The sequence below is a fragment of the Hypomesus nipponensis genome, chromosome 21 (genome assembly GCF_054491055.1).
Source record: "Hypomesus nipponensis isolate SF chromosome 21, ASM5449105v1, whole genome shotgun sequence".
Classification (NCBI taxonomy): Eukaryota; Metazoa; Chordata; class Actinopteri; order Osmeriformes; family Osmeridae; genus Hypomesus; species Hypomesus nipponensis.
Window position 1 is genome coordinate 3,373,523 of NC_140381.1, and position 21,515 is coordinate 3,395,037.

The 21,515-nt window shown below is 46.0% G+C and overlaps 3 protein-coding genes across 3 annotated transcripts; 2 read left to right on the forward strand and 1 right to left on the reverse strand.

Annotated features, from left to right (window-relative positions):
• Positions 1-2,460: 2,460 nt before the first annotated feature.
• Positions 2,461-5,510, forward strand: LOC146237489 (cationic trypsin-3-like). The gene is made up of 5 exons (XM_084686053.1): positions 2,461-2,503; positions 2,847-3,042; positions 4,510-4,769; positions 4,880-5,019; positions 5,160-5,510. Exons 1-5 carry the CDS (start codon positions 2,461-2,463, stop codon positions 5,319-5,321), a joined length of 801 nt encoding a protein of 266 aa, XP_084542179.1. The 3' UTR covers positions 5,322-5,510.
• Positions 5,511-6,971: 1,461 nt separating this feature from the next.
• cyth4b (cytohesin 4b) lies at positions 6,972-14,564 on the forward strand. The gene is made up of 13 exons (XM_084685846.1): positions 6,972-7,228; positions 7,851-7,933; positions 8,120-8,184; positions 8,464-8,530; positions 9,972-10,090; positions 10,602-10,682; positions 10,988-11,100; positions 11,307-11,455; positions 11,822-11,933; positions 12,193-12,269; positions 12,681-12,752; positions 12,904-13,058; positions 13,465-14,564. Exons 1-13 carry the CDS (start codon positions 7,207-7,209, stop codon positions 13,544-13,546), a joined length of 1,197 nt encoding a protein of 398 aa, XP_084541972.1. The 5' UTR covers positions 6,972-7,206; the 3' UTR covers positions 13,547-14,564.
• A 1,049-nt stretch (positions 14,565-15,613) lies between these two features.
• On the reverse strand, positions 15,614-21,416 carry sack1fb (scaffolding CK1 anchoring protein Fb). Its single transcript, XM_084686037.1, has 5 exons — positions 20,698-21,416; positions 17,624-17,791; positions 17,355-17,476; positions 16,574-17,262; positions 15,614-16,108 (listed from the first exon to the last, which is right to left on the reverse strand). Exons 1-5 carry the CDS (start codon positions 21,214-21,216, stop codon positions 16,065-16,067), a joined length of 1,542 nt encoding a protein of 513 aa, XP_084542163.1. The 5' UTR covers positions 21,217-21,416; the 3' UTR covers positions 15,614-16,064.
• Positions 21,417-21,515: the final 99 nt, after the last annotated feature.

The following is a 21,515-nucleotide window of genomic DNA, read 5'->3' on the forward strand; positions in this document are numbered from 1 at the left end:
TGTACAGCTAGTTGCAAGCGTGCACGACGGTCTCGGATCTAGGGAAAAAAAGAGCCACTGTTTAAAGCTAGACCGGAAGACACGGAAGTGGAAATATGGCCGCGCCCTGTCTCGCGCTTTCGCTTGCCTCACTGCGCCACTGAGCACTTTTCATAGAAATGAATGGGGACGCCATCTTGGAAGACAAAAGTAGCTTACTCTAGTTATATTAACTCTATGGCAGGTACCCCCTACTCCATTTATGCAGTATAATACATATCTCAGTAAGTACAAGTCTCACATATTGTTCTTAAATAATAACCCAAGATATAAGAAAGGTGCATAAGGATTTACAGGTAGGAGGTGACAGGAACATAGGTAGATCCTACATTATCACAACAACTTTTTTGAGAAAGAAAATCAAAGATGTTTTGGATGAGAGAACAAGGCGTAGAATAAGGGATCAAACCACCTCAGTCCAGCATTGAGGTGGGACACCACCATCTAGTGGTCACTAGTGGCAACTACACCAGGTTCAGGATGGACGTTCAACAGATACTTGCTTGTAAAATGATGTTGGATTCAATAATGAACAAAGTTTATGTTTTATAAACAACATAGCCATACATAAAATATCTCTAAAACACTCTCATTCCAATATTGGTTTGTACAAAATATGATAAATGAGAAACAAGACTAGCACACAATAATATAACCAGTAACAATAATAACAATAATATAGCAAACTTCTGTCCGGACTTGTGTCCTCATCAATGGGGTTTTCTTGGTAAAGCTGGCTAACTGACACATTGTGCACCCAAGCGTCACTGTTCCCAAGTCTTTACAATTAGTTCCAGTCTTCAGTCCTTGCCCCCCCTCCCCTCCATCTCTCTCTCACTTAGTCACTCTCTCTTCCCCTCTACCTCTCTCTCAGTTACTGTCTCTCAATCCAGCCCCCCCCTTACTTTCTCTCTCTCTCCCCCATTCCCTCTTTCTGCATGACTTTGTAACTGATTGATAAACTGGCTGGTGAAACTGATAAATTGATATTTTTAAATTAATGTATCAATTTTAATTCATATATATTTTCTAAATAAATTATGATAAATAGAAAGGTTGTCATCTTCATCGCTGAACTTTTTGATGGTATTATTTTTAAGTGGGACTAGAAAGCTGATAAAGCAGTTGAGAGGAGCAGAACTCAAACCCCAGTGTTGTTGTATCTGACACCAATGTTCTTGTATTTGGCACAAATCACCAATAACCTGGAATACTGAAACCTATTGAATGTATATTAATCTTTGTCATAGAAGCTCCAGTCAAATTTTGTCATTGATCTACCGTGTTACAGTAATGTAACATACAAGGACACTTGGCTGAGTCTCGATAGTCAAATCCACAACCGGAACATTCAGTGAACGGAATACTCTAGAAGTCCTTTCTAGTTTAAACGTTAGATAGGAAATTTCACTACAACGGGCACAATATCTTTACATGAAAGATATTGATGAAACGACTGTGTGTGTGTGAGTGTGTGTGCGTGTGTGTGTATGCGAGTTTGTAGGTGTGTATATGTGTGTGTGTCCGTTCATTTGAACAAATTACATCAAGATAAGCAAACCTTCATGACTGGCACAAACGGACAGGTGATAACTGTCACGCTTGAAGTTCATAATACACAAGGCCTTGGTTAAACACAGAACACACCCTTTTAACTGGAGTTAACACAGTCAGACATGCACACACACGTGTGCACACACGCACACAGAGGAAGCTTAGTTTTTTTTGAAGCAAAACATGTATTCTTCTATAAAATAAAGTGTCAGGTATTCTAATTTTCACATTTTCACGTTCTAATTTTCTAAATACTGTTTCTCAGGATGGCCGAAAGTGACCTTTCAGAGAAACCCAAGTCTCTGTCACCAGAATATGAGTCTCTTCTTTCTTAATTAGTCTGATTGTATGTTTCCCTCAACATCAACACCCTTTTGTTTGTTTTATTTACAGTTTAAGCCAGTAATGTAGGTAGCAACGGGACGTTAGGCTTAACTTTAAACAACAGGCCACTCATGTACAGATTGTACTCTCTCTACACAGGATATGCTATGACCATATTCTGGAGAATTGAACAAGGCATATAGCACATTTATATCTCAGTAGATACACGTCTTACATATTGTACTTTAATAAGATGACTCAAGATACTACAAAAGGTCGAAAACGTTACCTAATGTTAAAACATATATTTACAGTATTTGGTAGATATATGAATTCTTGAATAATGAAGGATGGGCAGTTTTTCTCATCTCTCCTCCCATGTACAGTCATGAACAGGTAGCTCAGCCAATAGAACTGCCAGGACAACCTGGAGCCAGGTGATTGGTGGAGGTGCATGGTGCTATCGGGACAGAGTACGTGTAAAAAGACGCCAGAATCCGTCCAGAGATTCAGAATCATCTCCTGGGAAGAAAGAAGACGAAGATGGCTCGAGCACCTCTCCTCCTCCTCCTCCTCCTCTGGACAGGTGAGTCTAGCTCTCAGTTCTGACTCCACAGGGGGTCCACCTCAGCAGGGACTCTTGATTCTTGTGTTGATCATGGTCAAACTGATGATGGTTCTGTTGTGTAATGACAGATGTATTTGTTCAGTGCTAACCTGCAGTTCAACATCTCCTTTCAATTATCAAGTTGCACTTTTCAATAAACCAACTATTCCTAATTGAAACATTTTGTTCTTGTTCAAATCTTCTTCTGTAAGAATGATTTAACTATGACTGTGTAAATGTGTTTAATATGATGGACCCCCCCTCTCTCCCCCCCCCCCCTCTCTCTCTCTCTCTCTCTCTCTCTCTCTCTCTCTCCAAACAGAGAGCACATTGAGCTACAATCAGAAGAGGATCCTTGGAGGATATGACTGTGCTGCCACCGAAAGGCTGTACCACGTCCATCTGTACAAGCACCACAACACATATCCTTCTGAGTATCTGTGTGGTGGTTCCCTCATCCATGCAGAGTGGGTGCTGACAGCTGCCAAGTGTTATTTTCCCAAGGACAAGAAGGGCTGGTGAGTTTGCTTGTACTGTGTGTCCAGGGAGGGGGTGGGGTAAACCTGGCAAGGGGTCACATGGCTGAGCGGTCAGGGAATCGGGCTACCAATCAGAAGGTTTCTGGTTCGGTTCCCGGCCGTACAAAAATGACGTTGATGACGTTGTGACGTTGGGCAAGGCACTTCACCCTACTTGCCTCGGGGGAATGTCCCTGTACTTCCTGTAAATCGCTCTGGATAAGAGCGTCTGCTAAATGACAAAATATAATGTAAACCCAGGGCGGACAGGCTGTGGTTACTCTGCTCACAGGGAGGAGTAGAGACACAGCCTTGTTTTCTAATAGAAATAATGTAATGTTAATGAAGAACATTATTCCTCAACATTAGGAACAAAATATGAAAGATTTGGAAGTTTGACTCGAGAAACTAGACCATTTGGAAGGAGACAAGCTTCATGGTTCAACTTTGGCAGAAAAGTATGTGGCCACCTGTCATAACCAGGGGCAGCCAGTGGACCTAGATATAACGAGTAAGACATTATTTTTTTTAATGTAATGACCCTTTCCTTCGTTTCATCAGTGTTTGTAATGACTATTTGAATATACACTATGTGTATTTGCATTAGGCATGTCACGATAACGCATTAGTTCCTAATAATTGTAAACGACTGCAGATTACCGAGTGCTCTAAAGCTGGCAGGAAACATTGTTTTCTGCATAAATGAATGTTCGTACCATCGGAACGTTGAATACATTGGCTTCCTGCTACATGTAAAAGGACAACTCATTTATAATCGTGTGTAGCCTGGCTGCCAGCCCAACTTTTCCCGCCCACAAAAAAAGTGGGTCTGGAGGGTCTCGTATTGGGGACAACTACAGAAAACCCAGAATCGGGACGGACCAATGAAATTGCCAGAGCGGGCTTTATACGATGAGGGACAGATGATCAACAGTAACGTAATCACCCACGTCACAAAAGAGCCCCTGGGTTGAATTCGTTTTCAACAAACAACATATTACGTTGCTCTGATTGGTTGTAGGTCTATCCAATTGAGCGTAGAGGCATTTGTTTTACGAGTTCGGTTGAAACACGCCCCGTAGTCACAGCCCAACGGTGAGTTTTCAGACTCATATTCTGACTAGAATTATGAGGATGACAACGTCAGGCTAAATCGTGTGACTCTCCCCTGAATTTATGACATTACCGCGCCCCCTATATTTGAATATAACAAATGGAACTGAATAAATGTGCCATTAAAAAAAGAAAGAATTCCAAACGTAATTTTCAAACAAAAGATATTTGTTGAAGCCTATAATTATTGTAATATAGATGGCATTCCTGCATCACTGCTTTGTGTTGTCCAAGAAGTTCCACTAATTTCCAAAACACGCTGCGCTTATCACCGGTCAAACATGCACATGCGCTGTAAGTATCGAACGCACGCCATCAAAAATGCTTCTTGTAACAGACTCTGCCCTCTACCAGGGAGGTCCATGTGCACGTAAGTGTTCACGGAGGACAGCAGTTTACTGAAATTCCCATCTCAGAAATTCAGTGGTTCCACGATGAAGAAAACATCCGCGATGGTGAAATAATCTTACTGAAACTTCAGAGTGCTGCGCCTGAAAGCATCACGCCTGTCTCACTCCCGGAGTGTAACGACGGTGGTCAGCCGACTCTTGCTCCCACATCCATCCAGCTGGCCGGACACATTCTTTCAACAAAAGGCTTTGTAGGATGGCAAAGTAAGAACATTTATTACTCAGACTCTGGACGGAGTTACGTGACTCTGACCTCTGTGTTGTCTCCATGGAGATGTGTGACTCTGAACTCTGTGTTGTCTCTATCCCTGCAGAAGACATTGAGGCTAAGCACTTGCAGTGTGTCGACATGAATGTGGTCCCCTGTCCGAAACCATCAATGCTTTGCCCATTCAAAATCGGTTCCCTAAAGAATAACCTTTGTTATAAAGGAAAAGGAAAGGATGCCGGCAAGGTATAGGGAAACAATTTCCCCTCTTTCTTAAACAGAATCATCTTACGTAAATAGAAATGTTTCATAAACCTGACTGAGATATTGCATGAGTTGTTTTTCATATAAATCCTTCTGAACTCTATTATCTCTCTCTCTCACAGGGAGACTCGGGAGGGGGTGTGGTGGACAAGGCCAATAATATCATTTATGGTGTCCATTTAGAAGACAATAGCAAAGTCTGTGGCACACCACCGCGTTCTTTTAATGTCTGTACTCAAATCAAGCAAATCAAGAAGTATGTTGGCCTTGAAAAAAAAAAATGAAAAAATGTCTTAAAAAAAAACATATGAAGAAATCTGATATTGCTTCTTAACCAGAATTAAAGAGATCTCTGATCTCCCTGCATGAACTACATGTTTCTGGTCATTCATCACTCTGTGTGTGTGTGTGTGTGTGTGTGTGTGTGTGTGTGTGTGTGCAGCGACGCAGAGCACCTGTCACTACGGCAACAACCGGACGCCTTGGAGTGTGTGTGTGTTTCCACATTTGTGAAATTAATAAAAACATTGATTTTCTTCATCTTATGATGACGCTTATTTGTGTCTGCAGCTTAGACATTATCAGGAGGGGTCAGATGGCTGAGGGGTTAGGAAATCAGGCTATTAATCAGAAGGTTGCCAGGTTGATTTATGGCCGTGCAAATTGACGTTGTGTCCTTAGGCAAGGCACTTCACCCTACTTGCCTCTGGGAGAATGTCCCTGTACTTACTGTAAGTCACTCTGGATAAGAGCGTCTGCTAAATGATTAAATGTAATTTAATCAGGACTGCAGCGACACAGAGAATGAAAGACTGATACGTGTGCGTAAAATTGAAATAATAAAACTAAAGTTTTTAAATAGACACACATGACCAAACTGTATGCATATATGCATGTTAAGAATGTTAACATAATCTGGTCAAATCTCTTCTAACACATTTGCACACGCAGTCACACTGAGCTGGTTCCCTGGTGACAGATATTAATTTAGGGGGTGTGCATATCACAGTCCATATTTTTTATTTAAGAGAGGCCTTTATTCACAGCAAAGTATAAATAGTACCTATCGACCAGTGGTCTTCAATCCTGGTCCTCAGGGTCCACTGTGCAAGTTAGATGTTTCCCTGCTCCAACACACCTGATTCAAATGAATGGGTCGTTATCAAGCACAGTGGAAGCCTAAAAACAACTATATATTTGAATCGGGTCACTCACACTCCTGAACACAATCTTAAACATGCATGCACGTGTGGGGTTATGTTCATGGACGTCACTAGGGCTCTCAAGTCTCACGCATTCACCGTGAGACACACACATTTCAACCAGCTCTCACGCTCTCACGCTACTCCTCATAACTTGTCCCGCAATGTACAATTGATGGATGAGGTGCAGGCATGCAGAGGTAAGTCTTCTGCAGAGTTGATAGTTGTCTCGAGTTATACAGAGTTGAATGCCACCTACCAGTCAATCCAGAATACCAGCAGGTCCTATCTCTCTCTACCCCCCCCCCCTCTCTCTCTCTCTTTAAGTGTATCTACATCTCACATTATATTTTACTGATGAGAAAAAATCAACATACAGTCTCAAATGCGTCCACATAAAGACGTTAGGTCATTTGGTCACGTTTTTCCAGGTTGGCACTTTGCTTTAGTGTAAATGCCCACGAGATGGCAGTTTAGGGTAATAAACCCTTGTCCGCTGACTTCAGTCGGCGTGACGTAATCTATTCAGACATAGACAGCTTACATCTCAATATAATTAAGAACCGTTAATGAATCCATAAATCTAATATATGTTTACTGTATCTTTTCATCTCCACGCGTGAAGCCTAGTTGTGCTTCTAGTTGTGCTTCGGCTCAGACAACTCAAACTGCGGCTCCATTAAAAGTTACGGATCGTCATCTGTGGTTGTCAGCGAGTCAAGCAGACAGAGAATGAGTGAGTGATGGTCATTTACGGAAGGCTAAACTTTGATCCTGTCAACACCCACCATCACAAGAAGCCCAGATGCGAGGGACGAGCTGGTGTTGCAACCGGGACGGATTTCTCACAACTGACTTTAAACAATTCAAAGCGGTCTACTTGCTTACTACAATCCAATTGTTATAGTGGTCCTATTTATTTAACAGAAGTAACTGCTCTCCAATTTCCGCGTTTTGTCGGCTGTCAATGCCTACGGAGTGCCAAATGGGTAAGTTTGAGCTTATTTTATAATAAATGTTTGCCTCAGTTAGCCTACTATAAAATGAATGACTCAACGAAAGGGCAATCAGCCTATTTATTTTTAACAGTATGAAACGGGCCCACGGATTAATACTAACAATGATGCAACAATGTTTTTATTTAGGCCTAGTGAATTTAACAAAGCTGACCTACTATCTGATGTTTGAAGAAAAGAAAAAATCGCTTCTTAAGGATGGTGACAGCTGTGTGTGTGTTCGTGCGTGTACGTGTGTGTATTGCTGAAGCATGATATTATCAACCCGTCAATCAAACTCGTCAGTTTAACAGTGACAGTTTCAGTGTCCGTTCAGACATGCTTCGGGTCGTTCGTTGTGTGCTAGTTGACGGAAGGGCGTATGCTACTTGAAGGTTACCTAAACACCCGTAGCTAAGCTAACCACAACCAGGCCAAGATAACCAAAACAGCTGCCGTTTCTCTCCTTTCCTTCCTCTTCCTCATTTCCCTCCTCCCTCTACTTCCCTCTACTTCCCTCTCTGTCTTTATCTTTCCTGACAGCACCTTAACAAACAGTTTGACTTGTAAAATTGTAGTTGTACTTCACTCTGCTGTTGTTGTGGTGGGTGGACAGTGTCTTCAGACTTCACTGCAGACGAGAGACTGGAGATTGAAAGCATGAAAATGCACCGGAAAGATCTCCTGGATGAAATCCAGGTAGACACACACACGTGCACACACAGGCATGTACACAAACACACACACACACATGCATGTGTGCACACACATAAAACACACACAACCATACAACCACGTTGACATTAACACACAGACACAAACAGACACTACGACACAAACACACACATTGCAGGATGATTCAATGTTCCCCTCTGTCATGTCTAGCGACTGAAGCTGGATATAGACAACGTCATGGCAGAAATACAAGACTTTGAATCTACTGAGGAAAGGTGCGTGTTCTCACACCACACACACACACACACCGCACACACTCAAACACACACACAAATGGGTAAGTCCTTACTCATACATTTCTTGACTGATCATCTATATGTCCATACCTCAATCCCTGTCTTCAACATTTTTGTTTACCTTGTTGCTCATTAACAAAGCAGTGATGTAATTGTTTACGAGGCTGTGCTAGATGTGTTTGTTTACAAGGCTGTGGTGTATCAGCTTGCTTACAAGGTAGAGATCTACCTGTTTACGAGGTTTGTTGTATCTTGCAGTAAAACCTTAGAGAGGGGGAAGCAGCTGAACTCTGGGAAGAAGAAATTCAACATGGACCCCAAAAAGGTGATAAACAGAGAAATAAAGAATGAAAGAGAGAGGGAGAGGGGGAGAGGGGGAGAGGGAGAGGGGGAGAGGGAGAGGGGGAGAGGGGGAGAGGGAGAGGGGGAGAGGGAGAGGGGGAGAGGGAGAGAGACATAGATAGAGGGAGTGAGGGAGAGAGAGAGAGCTAGACGGATGACACATCCTGGTTGAATAAGACGTTCAGTGAGTGTGTGTGTCGAGGGGTGCCGGATGTCAATTTTAGTTCTATGACCTTCTCACCCATAGACTTTGAAAACCACTAAAAAGAAACACACGCATACATACACACACACATACATACACACACACATACATATATTGTAAGTGTTTATTTTTTAACCATCGCCGTTTTGGCCTTCTTCTCTTGAGATGACGGTGAAGCCAACCTTGACCGAGTAACCATAGTGACCATAGAGCTCAGCTGGCACCCCCCCCTCCCCCTCACACACACACACACACACACACCCCTCACACACACAAACACACACTGTGTCACATACTGGTACACTGTTCTTTACCCTGGTTACGGTGTTGGTGTAAAGAGGAAGAGAAAGAGGTTTTAAGGAATTGGGATTTAAAAGGTATTCTGGGCTAATTCTGGTGGCAGCCCTGATACAGGAAGTCTACTCATGCACACACACACGCACACACATGCACACACATACACACACAGGTGCACACGCACACACACATACATACACATACACACACACACATGCACACGCACACAAACATTCACACATACCGTGCATGCAGACTTCCTTTATCGGACTGTTACCAGAATTAGCTCAGGAAATATGAGATCATAACGAAACAAGGAAAACACAAATCTACGAGCCACAACTGAAAATGAACACTGCATGTGTGTGTCTATTTAACCACTAACAATTTTGTGTCGCAAACCAAAAACACAGAATTACGTACAATGACCAATATTACTGTAAGTACCATGCATCTAGTCAAACACTGAATATGTAATAGCATTCCAATAAATAGCACAAAGAGTTAGCGATAGCTTAGAGTTTGCTTATTACACAAGTGTAACAAGGTACAGTATGGGGGAGGGATGTGTGTGTGTGTGTGTGTGTGTGTGAAGGAGCACCAAGCGTGTGTGTGTGTGTGTGTGTGTGTGTGTGTGTGTGTGAGGGCCAATCTGATGTTGTAAGGGACTGTTGAAGGTTGTGCAACTAAAACAAGATCAATGTTAACATCCACTTATTCCTGTAGAGCCCAACCTCTCCCATGTCAAGTTTAATTTGTGGAATAACTTGAGCTACTGAACCCAAATGAAGTGTAACCACATGCTGTATTAGTTTGTATGTAACTCCAATGTTGTCTAGTAATAGATGTAGCTCTGAATGTTTTGTTTGTGTGTGTTTGTGTGTGTTCATCACTTTGTATAATGGGTGTGTTTTGTGTGCAGGGTATAAATTACCTGGTAGACAACAATCTGTTGGTGTGGAGCCCTCAGCCAATAGCAGAGTTCCTGTACAAGGAGGACGGGCTTAACAAGACGGCCATTGGAGACTTCCTGGGAGACAGGTATGCAAGAGGGGGGGAAGTGGAGGAGGAGGAGGAGGAGGGGGAGGAGGAGGAGGAGGAGGGGGAGGAGGAGGAGGAGGAGGAGGAGGAGGAGGAGGAGGAGGAGGAGGAGGAGGAGGAGGGGGAGGAGGAGGAGGAGGAGGAGGAGGAGGAGGAGGGGGAGGAGGAGGAGGAGGAGGAGGAGGAGGGGGAGGAGGAGGAGGAGGAGGAGGAGGAGGAGGAGGAGGAGGGGGAGGAGGAGGGGGAGGGAGAGGAGGAGGAGGAGGAGGGGGAGGAGGAGGAGGGGGAGGAGGAGGAGGAGGAGGAGGAGGAGGAGGAGGAGGAGGAGGAGGAGGAGGAGGAGGAGGAGGAAGTAGAGAGAGGTGGAGGCAGAGAAGGAGAAGAGGTGGAGGACAAGAGAGAGGGAGAGGAGGAAAAGAGCATGAGGGGAGAAGTGAAGGATGAAGTGGAGGAGGACGGAGAGGGGGAGGAGAAATAGAGGGTTGATGTTGATGTGTGTGTGTTTGTGTAGAGAGGAGATACACCTACAGACCCTGAAGGCCTTCGTGGACCTCCATGAGTTTTCTGACCTCAACCTGGTCCAGGCGCTGCGGTGAGCTGCTGCTCTCCTCATCACACAGCTTCAGCTGCTGCTAATTAGCCAGAACCTAGTAGACAGCACGCACGCACACACACGCACACTCACACACACACATATAACTCACGTTCTGCGTCTATGAATGGCAGTCTTGTCTATAACTGATCTAATCACTGATTGGAAAACTTAGATTTTTGTGTGCGCTTGTGTCTCAATTATTGCATGTGTGGTGTGTGTGTTTCTATCTGTGTGTGGTTGTGTGTGTGTGTGTGTGTGTGTGTGTGGTTGTGTGTGTGTGTGTGTGTGTGGGGGGGCCTCAGGCAGTTCCTGTGGAGTTTCCGTCTCCCTGGAGAGGCTCAGAAGATCGACCGTATGATGGAGGCCTTCGCCGCCCGCTACTGTCACTGCAACTCTGACGTCTTCCAGTCCACAGGTAGACCTCTCTCTCTGTCACACACACACACACCACACACACACACACACACACACGGAAAACACGTGTCAGCTTCCTGTCTGTCAGTTTGGTGGTTTGTGTCTGTGTTGTTGTGATATACTGTATACATAGATCTATGATTTCAGCCAGCTCTGCTGTGTGTCTGTGTGTGTGTGTGTGTTTCTGTGTGTGTGTGTGTCCCCCAGACACCTGCTACATCCTGTCGTTCGCCATCATCATGCTGAACACCAGCCTCCACAACCCCAACGTGAAGGACAAGACCACCTTGGAGCGCTTCGTCTCCATGAACAGAGGCATCAACAACGGAGGAGACCTGCCCAATGAGCTGCTCACAGTGAGGCCCGCCGCCCAACCACACGCCACGCTTCAGGTCACGTGACCAGAAAGGGCTGCGCAACAACAGACCCTGGCACCATGTCACGTGACTTAGAGCTATTGTAATGTGACTTGTCACGATTGTATTTACACACACATAGAAGGCATAATAGTTTATTGGGTGGAGATAATTATGATTTAAATGGGATCTCCACGATGTGGAAGTAGGGGATTTTGGTTGTCATGGAAACTCATCACATGCGTGATGGCAGTATGTTTTAAAAAAGTGAGTTTGATGAAAAAAAAACAAAAGAATCTGGGCATCCTCCCACCATTCTCCGAAAAATAAGCAGTGATGTCATTCCCCCCCCCCCCCGTCCAATAGCAACTGTACGACAGCATCAAGAACGAGCCATTCAAGATCCCCGAGGATGATGGGAACGACCTCACCCACACCTTCTTCAACCCCGACAGGGAGGGCTGGCTGCTGAAGCTGGGTAACACAGCCTGCCACAGTCTGCCACAGTCTGCCACAGACTGCCACAGCCTGCCGGGGGTCAGGGGGGTCAGGGGCTGTTTAGGGGGGTCCAGGGTGAGGTCGAGAGAGGTCGGGGGGGGGGGGGTCAGGGAAAGTTCCTGAAGGTGGGGTCATGGGGAGGTTCAAGTGAGTTTCATCATTGGTGCTGAATAGTGTATGAAGGCCTGTGAATCGCAGGTTTGTATGGGCTTCATAGAGGTGTGTGTGTGTGTGTTCAGGGGGCAGGGTGAAGACGTGGAAGAGAAGGTGGTTCATCCTCACAGATAACTGCCTGTACTACTTTGAGTTCACCACGGTGAGTTGACCCCCTTCTCTCTCCCTGATCTACTGGGTGCACTTCTATACCAGACCTCTGGACTAACCCTCTCTCTCTCCTCCACCTCTCTCTCTCTCTCTCTCTCTCTCTCTCTCTCTCTCTCTCTCTCTCTCTCTCTCTCTCTCTCTCTCTCTCTCTCCTCTCTCTCTCCTCTCTCTCTCTCTTTCTCCTCTCTCTCTCTGTATGTCTCTCTCTCCCTCTCTTTCTCTCTCTCTCTCTCTCTCTCTCTCTCTCTCTCTCTCTTCTCCTCTCTCTCTCTCTCTCTCTCTCTCTCTCTCTCTCTTTCTCCTCTCTCTCTCTCTCTCTCTCTCTCTCTCTCTCTCTCTCTCTCTCTCTCTCTCTGTCTCTCTCTCTGTCTCTCTCTGTCTCTCTCTCTGTCTCTCTCTCCAGGACAAGGAGCCCAGGGGGATAATTCCTCTGGAGAACCTGTGTGTCAGAGAGATGCACTACCCACGCAAACCTGTAAGCTACCACACTCTGTGTCCATGTGTGTGTGTGTCTGAATGCATGTCTGGGTATGTGTGTTGGTCTGTGTGTGTGTGTGTGTGTTTATCCGTGTGTGTTGAACGGATTGCCAGTCGATGGATGAATCGACGTGCTCTGTCTCGTTTAGTACTGCCTGGAGCTGTTCAACCCCAACAGCAGGGGTCAGAAGATCAAGGCGTGTAAGACAGAGACGGACGGCAGGGTGGTGCAAGGGAAGCACCAGTCCTACTCCATCTGTGCTGCCTCGGCTGTGGAGAGAGACTCCTGGATAGAGGCCATCCGGTCAGCACACACACACACACACACACACACTTATACACACACGCATACACACTCACTGATACACACACACATACACACACACACGCATACACACACGCATACACACTCACTGATACACACACACACACACACTTATACACACACGCATACACACTCACTGATACACACACACCTATATACACCACACACCTATACACACACACTTATACACACACGCATACACACTCACTGATACACACACACATACATACACACACACACTGATACACACACACTTACTGTATACACACAAACACTTATACACACATGTACATGCACACACATACACACACACACACTGATACACACACATACACACACACATCTACACACACACTAACAACCCACACATTCCTCTATCCAACAGAGCCAGTATCACCAAGGACCCCTTCTACGATCTGGTGTCCCTCCGCAAGAAGAAGGTCATCAGCCAAGCACCCCAGGAGTGAGAGCACCCCCCTCCCTGGACAGAGCCCCCTGCAGACCACCCACGGTACTGCAGCTCTGGGAACAAAAATCGTTTACACCTACTGGAACACCACTCTGGAACTACCGATTCGTTGGAACCTGTTCGAGAACTGTGTGGACTGGCAGTTGATATGAACATGAGTCAGTTGACTCTGTATGAGTGAGCAGAGTTGTTTCTGAGTCAGTTGACTCTGTATGAGTGAGCAGAGTTGAATCTGAGTCAGTTGACTCTGTATGAGTAAGTAGAGTTGAATCTGAGGCAGTGTGTGTGTACCTGAGAGAGCCTAGCTGGTAAAAAGGGTGTGTGTGTGTGTGTGTGTGTGACAGCTGGCACTCAGACCTGAACTGAATCAAAGACAGTCACTGAGGCCCTCTGGGACGGTTGAATCTCCACTGGACCTGAACTCCAGACCCTAACAACAACGCCAGGAAGGCTGCTTTCAAAACGGGATCTGTTCAAATGCTGGAATCTGAAACGGTTGTTGAAACTGTCACTTCACTGTCACTATGGAAACCGCTGTAGTCATCTTGGCTGTGGCCCGGACCAGAAAAGAGGAAGATGGGGCGCGGGCTGAGTTTCTCGTCGGAGTGTGATGTGTGTGTGTGTAATGTGTGATGTGTATGTGTGTTCAAGATCAGAAAATAGATTATTTTGTCTTTAACCCACGCTGTCACTTCTCTTTTGGGCTGGCCGCACAAAAAGGCTCAGCAGCAGTGGACTTCCCTCACGTAAAACCAGAACTGTGCATTTAACTGTGCATTTAACTGTGCATTTAATTGAATAGAACTGGACCCTGTTTTTCCTTCAGTAGAAATAGTGTTGACTCGGACAGGTTGTTTGTTGCATCCGTGTGTGTGGAGAAAATATTTAGCAAATTTTACTGTTGCGATGTCTGCTAAAGTGTTTTATATCTAAGAATGCCTCTTCATTGGTATTGTTTCTTTTGTTGCTGGGTTGTGGTATCATGATGTTTTTGATAAATAAATTATTGAACCGCAGCAACGGAGGCCATTGTTGTGGTGTAAATGTATGATGGCTGTCACCGTGATAAGTAACGACACCTGAGTTTCCAGTTGAACACGCATGGCAACATCCTCTCACTTCCTCCTATGTTGCGTGTGTGTGAGTGTGTGTGTGTGTGTGTGTGTGAGGGGCGGGTCACCCAGTAGCTGCCGAGGAGCAGATATGTTGAAGAGCCCCCTGTGGGTCAGAAAAGGAATAGCGTCCAAACAAAGTAATTTCAAACTCACTTTAACCCCTCGTTACTAACAGCCTTAGAGATGCACTGTTTTCAAATGACACTGACGTCAAAGAAACGACCCCTTCACGTTTGACCACCTCTCAAACTGTGTCCCTCACTACCTCCAAACAGCACAGGGGCCGACGTGCCTCCGGACACGTCTGTGTGCCTGTCAGACACACAGAGCCTGCCTGAACCCTCACGAGGCTCCGCCTCCTAGGCTCCGCCTCCTCAGAACACTGTCCTGCCGTGCTGGGCCCCTGCTTCCTTTGTGCATGTGACTTCCTGTTTGTGTGTTGCCTCACACCACATTGCCACTCCAGGCATCGTGTCCCCCCCCCCTCCCCTCCAGGCCTCGTGTGTTTGTGTCCCTCCAGGCATGAGAACTGCTGAGGCTGTTGCGTACAGTACACACTGAGAGAAGGGGTGGGGTAGAGAGAGAGAGGACCTGAAACACACCATTGACAGGAAGAGGGGGGAGGTCGGGGGATAAACAGATGTCAGAGTGAAATGGGGGAGGGAGGGAGAGAGAGAGAAAGAGAGAAGGGGAGGGAGTGTGAGAGTGGGGGAGAGAAAGAGAGAGAAGGAAGTGACTTGTCACATATTCGTAGCATGCTCTTGCTCCACCCTCTGATACAGAAAGGCACCAGGATGAAAAACAAACAGGTTTCAGGTCAAACCCTTAACTGTCATATACCTTCTACCAGCAGGGGGCAGAGTGATCCCACAAAAGCAGTACGTTTCCATGACAATGTCCATGACCCATGACCTCCCTTGAACGTGCCATAAAAAAGACACCAGGAAGAGTTTTCAAAACATATTTTTTTATCAGAGCTTCTCGTCACATCACAGTATATGATCCTTATCAAATAAACGTATGACAACATGACAAGTTAAGGTCATGCATGCAGTAGACTGAACAGACATTATATTTTTACAACACCCCAGAAATTCATTGCATTCATGTGGATAACACAACTAAATTCCTTCACATAGACAATACTTTTGTGCCATATTAATGTGTCAGTTTAATTATGGTCTGTTGTCTACCTCTGTCACAAGGCACTTTAAACACACGCTTAAGGCTTATTTGTAAACATTACCTTTTCAGGTTCATAAAGATATTAACAGTATTGCACAGTATCTTCTCCAGGTGTTCTTGAAGGCCATTGGTGGAGTGATACAGTATGGCCAGGCCCCTCTCAGGTTTTGGCCCAATGGCCAGAAACGACTGGACTCATCAACCAATCAGCTTTGCTCAGGACTGTGTACATCCTTTCTTTGACCGCTTTTTTTCCCCGCCTGGGGAAAATGAGAGAGAAAGAGAGAAAACGAGAGAGGGAGAGAGAGAGAGAGAGAGTGTGAGAGAGAGTGTGAGAGAGAGTGTGAGAGAGAGTGTGAGAGAGAGAGAGAGAGAGAGAGAGAGAGAGAGAGAGAGAGAGAGAGAGAGAGAGAGAGAGAGAGAGAGAGAGAGTGTGAGAGAGAGTGTGAGAGAGAGAGAGAGAGAGAGAGAGAGAGAGAGAGAGAGAGAGAGAGAGAGTGTGAGAGAGAGTGTGAGAGAGAGAGAGAGAGAGAGAGAGAGAGAGAGAGAGAGAGAGAGAGAGAGAGAGAGAGAGAGAGAGAGAGAGAGAGAGAGAGAGAGAAGGATAGATGGAAATAGAGAGAACAACAAAGAAAGAGGGAGTTGAAGAAGAAGGAACGGAGTGTAAAGTAGCTACGCAGCACATTCAGCAGTAACTCCAAACCAGAACAGCCGTCCCAACTTACTGTCAGAGTTGTGCATGCTGTTGACGGCCTGTAGAGAGGCACTCTTGGCTCCTTGTTTTGACAACTTCTTACTCTTCCCTTTCCCCGGCATCTTCACCACAACCTCAAAGCTGTCCTCCGTCTCCGACTCCCCGTTCCCCTCCACAGAGTTCTTACTGGACGCCCGGCCCCTGAAGAGCTTACCTCTCAGCGAACTGAAGCGCTTCTTCGAGCCCTCGACCTTTCGGTCGTCCGAGGGCAGAGGAGACAGCCTGTCCAGCTGCCCCTCACTCCCTTCAGCCTCCTCCGCCTCCGCCCCCCCGCCCCCCTGGGAACTCCCCGTCACCTCCCCCAAGCCCGGCAGGTCGGCCAGGGAGAGCGTCTTCTGACCCGGCATGTCCCCGAACACCAGCGCGTATTTGGGGTTGTGGTACTTGTGAGCGGGGACCTTTAAGTCGGCCATCCGGGAGTCTCCGAGGGAGACCTGGAAGCGGGAGGTGGTCGCGGGTAACGGTGGGCGCTTGGTCTCCGTCCGCGCCCGCGCCAGGGTGGCGGCGCCGGGGCCCGGCCGGATGTGGAACTCCTTGTAGAGGTCTAGAGGGTCGGAGACGGCGTAGAGCTCGCGGAAGTCGCGGTCGAAGACGTCGACCGCCTGGCCGCTCATGACGGTGATCATGTTGCGGTCCATGCGGGAGGACGCCCAGGAGAAGCTGGGGGAGAGAGGGAGGGGTGAGGGGTGTGGATGTCACACACAGGCATATGCTCTCACAAAGACACACACACACACACACACTGCCCTCACCTGTATGACCCAAACATGACCTTGTCTCCGTCCACCAGCATGTATTTACAGCACATGGAGCCAGGTAGCCTTCCAAAGGACAGTCCAAACCCTGTCCCCTGTAGGGAACGCACACGGAGGCTCTGCACACACACACACACACACACACATAGATAGATACATATCATAGATATACTAAAACACTTCAAAAACAACACAAAAATAAAACTCAGAAGAAACACACAAAGGCACGCACGCACAGTCAAACACACACAGACTGATCCCCCTACCTGGAGGTGCTGCTGTTTCAGCTGGAGTCTACTGCACATGTCCAGGAAGTGAGGCACGCCGCGGCCGTCCAATAGGATGTAGACGGCGACGGAGCGCTTAGAGGCGGCGTCCAGGATGTCCTGCAGGATCTGGATGTCTGTCAGCAGGTCCATCACTATCGCCACCACCTGGACAGGAGGGCAAACATCTCCTCATTAGAAATGCCGCATGGTTGAGAGGTTCAATCCTACATTTGAAGCTTCTTACTAGTCACTTTACACACGGTCACTTTCAGCTACACTTCAGCTACACTAATATTGCACTTTTGTACTTCACTGTATTTCACTTAGTTTAGAATAGGTTTACAGGGTTAGCAATAGGTTATTACGTGTATTTAGGGTTTAGCATATTGTATTTGTATATTTATCTGTATATTTAGGAGGTTTACTTATTTAAGCTTAGCATAGATGTAATTTATGTTTTGTGTACTTTTGTCATGTTATGCCAGGTGCTTGCGTTTTCTTGTCTTAAGAATTTCAGTGCCCCAGTCTGACCTTGTGTTGTTCTGTGTACCTGACGATAAAAGACTTGAATTTGAAGCTTATTGACAACAACGCCTCAACAACAGTGACAGACTGTTGGATATTTTCACAACGTGTTATTTTCGTGTTTTAACCCATGATACAGCTCTAACTCTCTGACACCACCTCCGGCCTGCACTAAGGGGCGGAGCCTCTCCATCAGGATGTTCAACACCCTGGGTGGTGTACAGGTTTACAAGCTGACGTAGAGACGCACGCACACACGCAATCACACACACAAGCCCGCTCCCTCACTATCTGTGATCTGACAGAGCCTGACAAAGCAGAGAGAAATCCAGCCTAGAAAAACAGACAAACTAAAAAAACCTGATGAGTTTCTAAAACTTTCCTGCATTTAACCTTTCCAAAAAACCTCCCTATACCGGTTCTCCTCTGGTTTCTCTTTCTTTGTCGCTAATCTACCGCTCCCTGCACCACAGAAAGATAGAAATCCACCTTTCTCTTCAGCAGCCAACAATACTATACATCAGGGGTAGGCAACCTCTATTTCAAATGTATGGGTTGTTATCAAGCTCTGTGGAAGACGGGTAATGACCATTCATTTGAATCAGGTGTGCTGGAGCAAGGAAACATCTAGAACATGCAGGACAGGGGCTCTCCGGGACAAGGGTTGCCTACCCCTGCTATACATCTATAACTATTAATAAAAACATCTATAACTATAAATAAAAACATCTATGTGTTTAGCAAAGATTTACATGCTGGGGGTTAGTTTAGAAGCTAAATGTATACGTGCTCTACCGCTGACCTAAAGCCATTTAAAGCACTTCTCATTGGTTCAGAGCTGACCTAAAGCCATTTAAAGCACTTCTCATTGGTTAAGAGCTGACCTAAAGCCATTTAAAGCACTTCTCATTGGTTAAGAGCTGACCTAAAGCCATTTAAAGCACTTTTCATTGGTTCAGAGCTGACCTAAAGCCATTTAAAGCACTTCTCATTGGTGCTGACTGTGCTTGCCGTCTCTCTGAACTAACTACAAACACATCATGTTGCCAGTCACACACACTGGGAAAACACACACACGCAAAACAAACAGACACACACACACACACATTCCAACAGTGACAGTCCTTTTGCCTTTCTCCTTCGCCAAGACATGCTCATGATGTCATGTCAGTCCACAGGGAGACCTGGGGCCATTGCAACATGTCAGACTGCACCAATCAGAGACAGAGCTTTGTAACTCATTCTGCACATGCTCTGTGGTGATCCCTTGAGCCTGCCAACAGACAAACTGTTGTGCCACTTTTATCAATGTTTTTTTTGTTTGCCAATAATTGTCTTTACTTTTATTCTTCTACTAATTGAAGTGTTTTGTGTTCAGTGTAACTGACTACAAATCTTCTAGTGATTACCTTGTATATTTAGTGTCCTATATACTTTACAATATGCACTGTAACACCAACATCTTCTAAGGCCAAGTAACTAACCTGATTAGGTCAATATCTAACTACGCCTGTTGTACCAACTGTCTTATCTCTGTGTGTGTGTGTGTGTGTGTGTGCGTGTGTGTGTGTGTGTTTGCCGCACACAAAACAGAAAAAGTATTAATTGTTTCTGCAACGATCGCGTTAAGAGTAGCACATAGTAGCTGTGTCGTGATGATGGTGACAATGTGTGTGCTACTTCACCAAAACAATTAACTAGTGAGGAATGCATACACACACACACACACACACAAACAGACACTGTTCCAGTATGAACTTCACAAACAGGTTTGCTCATAGGGGAAAATACCCTGCTGCTATTTAAATCAGAGAACTGTCAAACGTATACATCCATCCATCATGAAGTGTATACACACAAGGTCTTGTTTTCTCTATGATCACAGAAACTTGAACCTTTCATGAAAAATGTATTCAAAAACAGAGTAAACGTTTTAACGATTACTACAATCCATTTGCAGGTGATGATGGAAGGGTGGGGGAGTTAACTAAAGTGTGTACAAGTCAGCTGTAATAAATATCATACCGTACACAGTGTGCAGGAGACCGAACTCTGACCTTGGGCTCACATCAAACACCACAGAACTCTACTGAGTGAGTCACACAGCAGGACACTGGGTGAGGCGTGAGTCTGTGCTGCTGAGGGCCACTCAAACAGGCAGGCCACTATGGGCATTGCTATGGTGACCAGAACGGGTGTGTAGCGTGTGTGTGTGTGTGGGGGGGGGGGACGACTTCCCTGAAAAACTCCTTTACAACCAGGTCCAGGCATGGATACGCACACACACACACACACACACACACACACACACACACACACACACACACACACACACACACACAAACACATACATTAGAACCTTGTCGCATTCTTTAGTGCGTGCATTTGCGCGAGTGTGTACGCTTTCTTTTCTAGCTCTAGCTCGTTTAAGATTTTAAGTAAAACTTGTAGGTTACACAACCGGCAAAACTCAAAGTAGGCCCATTTCTAGTAGGCTACATATAAGTGTAAAATCCAAAAAGGCTATATAAGTGAATAAACCTCACCTTGTTTGCTTCCTGGATGAGTCGGCGGACTATCTCTTTAATGTGAGGTCCGTTGTCTTTGGGTGGGTGGGTGTGAACTGTCACCCGCGTGACTCCTCTGAAGAAACCGCTGTTGGGCCAACCAATGTCGAGCGGCGGTACCTCTGTGTCCGAGAGCTGCGGCCAATACGTGGAATGGACACCGGAATCCGCCTTGGCATCGTTTGTGTTTGAAGACTCTGGCTTGGCTTCTGCCTTTGCCTCTGCCTCTGCCTTTGCCCTTTCCTCAGCCTCTGACGTCTCCACCGTTGCCATCTCGTATGCTATGAACATCTCCCGTAACGTTTTGATTTCACGGGCTGAAAGGAAATCTACGGCTTTGTCATCTTTCAGTCGTGTTTTGAAAGCGCCGTCGCCGTTCTTCAAAAGTTCCTCGACTGCTGCTCGCTGTAACTCGCTGTAGTAGAACGCCGGTATGTCCTCGGGAACAGTGGCGCTAATTTGGCCGTCCTCCATGCACATAATCTGTGACTCGGCCATGGCTGTCAGGTCCGCCTCACTGCCGCGTTAGAAACCCAAAGTCTGACTTCCCAGTCACCTACAGACTGCGTGACGCTGGCTACAGGTATACCGATAAGCATAAGTAAACTAAAAGGAAGAACTGTGTTCTACCTTTCACAAGAGGCGGGTCCGTGTCGGATCAGAAACACCTTCAGGTGACGGAAAGTTGGCTTAACTTCTGTGTTGCTGTGTATGTGCTGGTGACGAAGATTATTGTGTTGCCACGGCTTTCCTGGAAAATTCCAGAAAGTGGGACAAGCTTGGACAAGGCAGGCGAA

Bases quoted from the DNA above. Each gene is read 5' to 3' on its own strand.
- LOC146237489 (XM_084686053.1), top strand. From the start codon at position 2,461: ATGGCTCGAGCACCTCTCCTCCTCCTCCTCCTCCTCTGGACAG. The intron at 2,504-2,846 runs GTGAGTCTAGCT...CTCTCCAAACAG, and splicing joins CCTCCTCCTCCTCTGGACAG to AGAGCACATTGAGCTACAAT. The intron at 5,020-5,159 runs GTATAGGGAAAC...TCTCTCTCACAG, and splicing joins AAGGAAAGGATGCCGGCAAG to GGAGACTCGGGAGGGGGTGT.
- cyth4b (XM_084685846.1), top strand. From the start codon at position 7,207: ATGCCTACGGAGTGCCAAATGG. The intron at 7,229-7,850 runs GTAAGTTTGAGC...GTGGGTGGACAG, and splicing joins GCCTACGGAGTGCCAAATGG to TGTCTTCAGACTTCACTGCA. The intron at 11,934-12,192 runs GTAACACAGCCT...GTGTGTGTTCAG, and splicing joins GGGCTGGCTGCTGAAGCTGG to GGGGCAGGGTGAAGACGTGG.
- sack1fb (XM_084686037.1), bottom strand. From the start codon at position 21,216: ATGGCCGAGTCACAGATTATGTGCATGGAGGACGGCCAAATTAGCGCC. The intron at 17,792-20,697 runs GTGAGGTTTATT...CCTCCTGTCCAG, and splicing joins TCATCCAGGAAGCAAACAAG to GTGGTGGCGATAGTGATGGA. The intron at 17,477-17,623 runs GTAGGGGGATCA...GTGTGTGTGCAG, and splicing joins TGAAACAGCAGCACCTCCAG to AGCCTCCGTGTGCGTTCCCT.